At 40.5% G+C, this 7143-nt stretch overlaps 2 protein-coding genes across 2 annotated transcripts in view; both read right to left on the bottom strand.

The window, feature by feature from the left end:
- Positions 1-320: 320 nt before the first annotated feature.
- On the bottom strand, positions 321-1182 carry LOC109396723 (cathepsin L1-like). Its single transcript, XM_019668782.1, has 3 exons — positions 1046-1182; positions 626-748; positions 321-528 (listed from the first exon to the last, which is right to left on the bottom strand). Exons 1-3 carry the CDS (start codon positions 1169-1171, stop codon positions 376-378), a joined length of 402 nt encoding a protein of 133 aa, XP_019524327.1. The 5' UTR covers positions 1172-1182; the 3' UTR covers positions 321-375.
- Positions 1183-2402: 1220 nt separating this feature from the next.
- Positions 2403-7143, bottom strand: part of LOC109396721 (cathepsin L1-like) — a 16030-nt gene continuing 11289 nt past the window's right edge. Inside the window, exons 3-5 of the mRNA XM_019668781.1 lie at positions 4233-4395; positions 3508-3625; positions 2403-2786 (exon numbers count right to left, since the gene is read on the bottom strand). Coding sequence (XP_019524326.1) covers positions 2687-2786; positions 3508-3625; positions 4233-4395 — 381 coding nt within the window. The 3' untranslated portion in view covers positions 2403-2686. The remainder of the gene's footprint in view (positions 2787-3507; positions 3626-4232; positions 4396-7143) is intronic.

Raw genomic sequence — 7143 nt, 5'->3', positions numbered from 1 at the left:
TGGTGATAAGGATGTCTCTCTTCCTCCTGGTACAGGAAGGTACTTTTCACATGGAAGAGTTATTTCCTGTTTTCAGGGGGACAAAGGAAGGTCAGAGTATCCTTCTTGCACCAACTGTTTTTCAAGTAACTTTAATTCAAAATAATCAATATGCCGAAGTGGCATATTCTGCTCTCCTTCAGTATACTCTTCCTTTCCTTTCCTTTCCTTTCCTTTCCTTTCCTTTCCTTTCCTTTCCTTTCCTTTCCTTTCCTTTCCTTTCCTTTCCTTTCCTTTCCTTTCNATAGCAAACTGCATATTGTTCCCCAGTCCACCATATCAAGGACACCAACTCCTTTATGGTTTTGCTGTTGGAGAGGGATCTGCTGCATACTGTCATACCTGATCCTTCACAGGAGTTACATAGCCCTTCTTTCTCCAATCCACAGATGGGGGGATCTCAGCAAAGGGAGATTCTTGGAACACTTTCCCCTTCCTGTGCTTCTGGTGTTGAAGGCCATTCATCATCTGCCTGAATTCTTCACTGGTCTTCGAGGAAAAGGAAATAGAATGTTGTAAAGGAGGAGATTATTTTGGTAAATCAGTGAGGAGCAGAAGCACAAAAAGGTAAGCCTTCCGTGCTTACCATGTCACCAAAGGCATTCATTGCCATGGTGAAGCTATGTTTCCCTTGGCTGTATTCCTGATTGTGCAGTTCAATCATTTTCACATTCTTCTCCCACACTGCTCTCCTCCATCCTTCTTCAGTCTAGAGGCAAACATATACCGTATTGTCTTTATTTCTATTCAGAACCAACTCACCTTCACCAAGTGGATTTGCAGAGAGAGGAACAGAAACCATTGCTGGGGATGGCTTTATACTTCTGGGAGCTGTTTCCAACACCCACAAAATGGGGATGAATGCCCTAATGTCCTAAGCAGTAGGTTCCATGAAGATATGGCCTTCTTAAGAGCCGGCCTCAAGAAGCTACTCTCTGCTGTAAACTCCCAACAGCTTGGACCATTCTCTGCAGGGTCCCTCTGAACAGTTTCAGTTGTTATCAACCTCGTTATATAGTTTTCCATGTGTTGCTGTCCATTGGTTCCATTGTGCATCTAAGCCGTGATCAGCTTTTGGAACAGCTGAGGCTATTCCCAGGCAAAGGAGATTCAGGAAGATTGAAGGACTCATGTTTCAAAAACCTAGGAAGAGCAAAGGAATGAGTTTCTGATTAGACCAATCCTTCTAAAAAGCCATCTTACTGTCTCCTGAGACATTATAGCCACCGCGATGGAGTAAAAACACTTAATTTATTCTCCCAAGTAATTACACAAGGACTGTGGAGGAAGGCTACGGATGTAGGTGGAGAAAAACATCCTGAGACCCCATTCCAGGCTCTCCAGCGGTCAGAGAACCAGCTCAGGGCCAGGCAATACAGGCTCTGCAGGAAGAGCCCGGCAGGGGGCGTGCCATCAGCTCCTAANTTGGAACACCCTCCCTACTCACCTGATCAGGCCCCCAATGACTACTTTCTTTACCTGAAGGTAAAGAAAATATTGAAAGGAAGACATTTTGATCACATTCCGGACATCAAGGGTAATATGACGACAGCTCTGATGGCCATTCCAGAAAAAGAGTTCCACAATTGTTTTGAAGGGTGGACTAGGTTAGCTTCCCAAGGGGAGTACTTCAAAGGTGACTGTAGTGATATTCAGCAATGAGGTATGTAGGACTTTTTCTAGGATGAGTTCTCAACCTTAATTGTCAGACCTCATATGCTTCTTTAGCCTGCAGAATATAGGGAGTTTTTAAAAATAAATTCAAGGGTTAGGTAGATAGGTATTCAGCCTCAACTATCACTTTTGATCCTCTCACATATTTCCTACCTCTGAGGCTACAGCACTATTTTTGAAGTCCAGCCTCAAATCGAGGAACTTTTCCGTCATTCCTTGTGGACCCAAAGACAAACAATCGTCGCATGTCCTGTCCTTCCCCCACTGCAAAATAGCCACGTGATCTTCACTAGCAGTTGGAGAAGATGCACCAGAAAGTGGCTCTGTGACACGTGTCCTGTAACTCAGCTGGGTTGTAACCATCTTGTGTCAAATGACCGTGATCTCTAGGCCCTTTTCTAGTCTGGAAATCCTATGCATGCGTAATCACTTATTTAATATGTGAATTTTATTAAAATAATTTACCTTTGTTCTTATGGATCATTTGTCATATTTGCTCCATTCAAGGATGGGGTCATGCACAGACAATGGGCAGCTGAACTAAGATCTGCATATTTATAACTAGAAGAGCCAGAAGGCCACCCAGGCATAGAGGACCACTGTCACACTCAGTTACGCTTTTAGAGCCCAATTACATTTTTGACTCTACGAAAAGTTAATGTTTTAAAAACAAAAAAAAGCCTCACCTCTACTTTGAAATTAAGTTTTATTTTTAAAAGGTAAAACTTTATACATCTTTTTAAAATATAATAAAAAAGTTACTAGGCAAGCCAATTATACAAAGTTGTTTACACAATAATTAAAGAAGTGGTAACATTTTACCAGTGTAAAATGTCACACAATTCAGATCATCACTTTGATCTTCAATGATTCAAGTGTTTTATCCCCCATGATAAGGTGTGGTCAGTTTTAAGATAAAATTTCTCCTCTGGGTATTCTGTTCTTAATCACATCTCTCTTTATCACCGTCATCTCACACAATAGGATAGCTGGCCATGGTTGCAATTCCACAGTGGTTGTTCCGGTCTTTGGCCATCTTTATGTAGCCTTTCATGCCCCAATCTGTACCCCAGCTGAAAGAAAAGATAGTTTTCCATTTTATACAAAGAATCAAACACATTTATCTTTATTAACAGTCATATCTGATACTTAAGCAGTGCTCTAGAGGCCCAAAGATTCAGAAAGATGCAGGAGAGGCAGTTGTTTTTGTCATTGATTGAATTCCAAACCTGCCCGTAACTTCTATCCATATACCTTTCACAGAACTGCAAAATTGGAGACTGGAAAAGAAAACTCTTGGGGCCAGATGTGTTTCAGAATTCAGAAAAATTTCAAATTTAGAAATGAAATGGTACCAAAACTGTATCAATGCCCTAGCAAGGTTGAGACAGTATCTTTTATTTTTTATATTTTATATTTATAAATTTATTGGGGTGACAATGGTTAGTAAAATTACACAGGTTTCAAGTGTGCATTTCTATAATACATCATCTGTATATCACATTGTGTACTCACCACCCAGAGTCAGTTTTCCTTCCATCACCATATATTTGACCCCCTTTACCTCTTTCTATCACCCCGCTCCGCCCTTACCCTCTGGTAACCACTAAACTGTTGTCTATGAGAGAGTGTCTTAATGTTATGATCAAACATTCACATGTCCGTGTTCACCCTAAGTGGGATAAAGACTTCTGGGATTTCAGAAGTGTGCTTATTGGGGACCTGGATCCAATACTGATTCCAAAAAGGATTCCCTTTCCAAAATCAAAAATAAGTATTTTGGGCAATTTATACCTGTTCTTGACAATCCAATATTTATTTCTATCCAGTTCTGCTTTTTCAAAGCCATAGCCAACCACCAGAACACCATGATCCAGGTCTTCACTGCTGCATTGTGGTTCATAATAGATGCCTGTGAAAGTAAAATTCAATCCTGGGGTGAGACCCGCCAAGTGACACGTGACAGTGACCCAGCTTAGCAACCACAGTAAGGGCAGCATCTCAAAATTCAGTTAAATGACAGAAATCCAGGTAAGATTTAAAAACAAGATTATTTTTTAAATCTGGGCTAGGAATTTAAGCCCTCCTGTAATACTAGCAGAAATATAAATTGCCACTATCACTTTTATAATTAACATGTCCAGAGGTATAAATGACGACTCGTTGAAACCTTGTCATTCTACTTTTACGATGTCAGTCTAAAGAAACAGCACAAAACACAAAATTACTTGAACCAAATGCTCTTTCCAATTTTAATTATAGTAGTAAAATTCTTTGAAAGTTTTAAAGGTCTAACAATTTTTTTTAAGTACAATAAGTAAAGCTATACCAATTGAATTATGTAGCCACAAATGGAAACATCAGGCACAAATACTACATGTACAGAATATACAGCTTTGTTAAATCCATATACCCAGAAATTCTCCATTGAATTTTACATTCCAAAGAAACAATTTTGCTGTATGTCAGGGTGGTTTTCTAATTTTTCTGCCTAAATTTGTACAAAGATAAATGCTTACCATTTTTATAAAACTGGAAGGAACTATAGCTTGCATCTATACCAACAGATATGGGCCCCACTCGTGCCACTGCCCTCATAAGGGAGTTCTCCTGCTTACGGATGTCCACAAAACCAGTGACATTGGCAGCAGAAAACTCAGGCTTGTATTTGCAGGATTCATCCTTTCAAAGGTAAAAGGGGAGAAACTTTATTATGACCCACCTCCTGGGGAACATGAGTTCAAGACAGTTTGCGGCTTAATGATTTCCAAGTCAAGTTTTTTATAAAGCATTCCAGGAGGTACAATACTATTGGTTCCTTTGAAACTAGCTGNGTACCAAAAGGGGTCTTTGCTTTAGCTTCACTGCTTAACTCTTGAAACTATGAGAATGTATTCATACATAACTCGTGTATAAACTCATCCTTTAATTCATTCGGACAGCAGACTGTGTGCTTGCTGTGTGCCAGGTCCTGGGAATAGAAAGATGAACAAAAGAAAACTTCTTGATCTCTGTATAGATTCAATGTTATTGTGTGGAGAGACAATAAACAAAACCAACAAATAAAATATATGTCAGCTGGTTTAAATTCTATGGGAAAAGTAAACCTGGGAAGGGAAGAGCAGTGGTAAAAGAGGTTATTTTAATTTTAGTTCTGGTCAAGGATGGACTTCGTGGACAGGGTGACATTCCCGCTAGTTTCAGATGGAGGGGAAGAGCCTTGAATACACCTGAGGGAACTCCTCATAAGGAAGGGAACAGAAAACACATACAAAGGCAAACTAAAAGAACATTTCAAAACATTAAAACATACTACACTCAATTTTTTAGGCATTCTTCCAGGATCTTATTCTCACCACCTCGCATCAGGAATGGCTTGATCCATATCTGAGAGTTGGAGAAGCGAGTGGGAAGAAGACAAATAAACGTTCCAGCAGGGGAGTGGTAAACTCCACTGTTTTCTTGCACGTTCCTTAACAAAGGAGCTTCTCAGGCACAAGAGGGCTTTCTGTTTGGAAATGAAGCTCATCTCCAGGAAGCTATCTGCTTTATTAATGAAAAAACATACAGCCTAAGGAAAAAGCTTATAAGAGTTTATTTGAGCCAGGGAGCAAAGTTTCAACGGATTGAGAAAATGCTCTCGAAAATGGCCATTTTACAACTTATTTTATACATTACAATCAAATGACGATGATTACATGAAATCCATTGGTTGTAGATTAAGGCAGTAGGAGAAAGCAAAGAGGGGAAATCTCTGGGATTGGATGAAAAGTAAAATGAAGAAACACACACTTCTTTTACATTGGTGGGTACAGGATAGTTAATAACATTTTACAGCATATACAGATAGTATTGGGGAAAAGATAACAATGAGGGATTTTGCAGGGACACTTTTCTCAGATGCAGCTTTCATGCCATGGAGCCCAAGCCAAGGAGCAGCCCATGTAGGTGCTCTGGTCAGCAGCTCTGGCTGAATGCTCAGCTCACACCAGCATCTGAGACAGCCGTGTGACTGAACCCACTTGGATATGAGCCCAGTGAGACTTCCAGATGATTCCAGCATGTATGAGTTTTCTCCAAGGGAAAACCACACAGATAACCCCACTTAGGAAATGAGAAAGATGTTTTTCAGGCTGCTACATTTCCAGGGGTTTGTTTTACAATAATAGATAACCAGAACAGTGTTATTACTGCATTCCCCCGGGGTTACCCCATGCCCTAAAAACCCACGTGTGGACCCAGCCTCATCTCCCAAACTCAGCTTACTCACTTCCCACTTTTTCTAAATGCAGTTTCTCTATTCCCAGGGATTCTGACCATGAGTCTCTGCTCAGACACCCACCTTTTATCCTGTCTTATTGACTGGCTCCTCTGGGTTCATCTCAGATTCCTGTTTCTCCTGGTGCTCTCAGCTATCTCCCTGTCCCTAACAACACCAGCTCCTTCTTGAGGTTGGAAATGTCCCTTTCACTAGGTGATGACTGGGACACAGTGAGAGCTACATCAATTCTGGTTGTTTCAACAAAGGTCCCAACCGGCATAAGGAATTCAGCTGGGGAGCTTCCCAAATCTTCCTGTGACTGCACTTGTTAGTACTCTCACAGAACCCACAAAATTTCATTCCAAACACATTTGTCATTTTAGGTCAAAAGTTGGAAATTTAAGGACCTATGAGGGTACCAGCATGGTACATGATCCAGTACAAATGGACTTGATCAGAGGCTGCTGGAGCCTTATGGGCTGAGACCTCAGTTGTCCTCCACCTCATGTCCTCAAAAGGAACTATGAACTCTATTAACTAAACACTTCCACCTACTCTGTGTATTTCCTTCAAGGGGAACATGAGAATTTTAAAAACACAAAGAACAAATGGAACTATACAAAGTCTGACATTTATGTTCACAAACTTGCCACCGTGTGCTTACATTGGCAGCACTGTACAAAAAGCTCAATAAGGTTTCAAAACCTTGGTATATCAGTGTCTCACAGCTGTGTTCATATTGACATGTGGTGGTGTCTTGCTGAGTGGTGTTCATTATTATTGTTGCGTGTTTTTGTGTGCCATCGCGAGAATGCCTGATCTTGAATTAGAGCAATGGACAAACATTAAATTTCTTGTTAAGTTTGGCAAGAGTGGAGGTGAAATCAGGGACATGTTAGTCCAAGTTTATGGGGATAATGCCATGAAGAAAATGGCAGTGTACAAATGAATTAAACATTTTCCTGAGGGGAGAGAATGTGTCACTGATGAAGAGAGGTCAGGGCAGCCAGTAACGAGCAGAACTGATGAAAATATTGCAAAACTTCGTTGAATTGTGCATCAAATTCGTTGGCTGACTGTGAGAAGCATAGCAGACCAAGTAAACATTGATAGAGAAACAGTTAAGAAAATCTTAACTGAAAATCTTGGCATGAGAGAGGTGTGTTCAA

This window comes from Hipposideros armiger, unplaced genomic scaffold, assembly GCF_001890085.2.
Source record: "Hipposideros armiger isolate ML-2016 unplaced genomic scaffold, ASM189008v1 scaffold_539, whole genome shotgun sequence".
Lineage (NCBI taxonomy): Eukaryota > Metazoa > Chordata > Mammalia > Chiroptera > Hipposideridae > Hipposideros > Hipposideros armiger.
Note: the sequence above shows the minus strand (reverse complement) of the source record. Positions and strands in the feature narration are given on the sequence as shown.

Excerpts from the sequence above, each read along its gene's own strand:
- LOC109396723 (XM_019668782.1), bottom strand. The coding sequence starts at position 1,171 with ATGAGTCCTTCAATCTTCCTGAATCTCCTTTGCCTGGGAATAGCCTCA. Across the intron at positions 749-1,045 it reads ATGGAAAACTATATAACGAG|ACTGAAGAAGGATGGAGGAG; the intron begins GTTGATAACAAC and ends GTTTGCCTCTAG. Across the intron at positions 529-625 it reads TGAATGCCTTTGGTGACATG|ACCAGTGAAGAATTCAGGCA; the intron begins GTAAGCACGGAA and ends TTTTCCTCGAAG.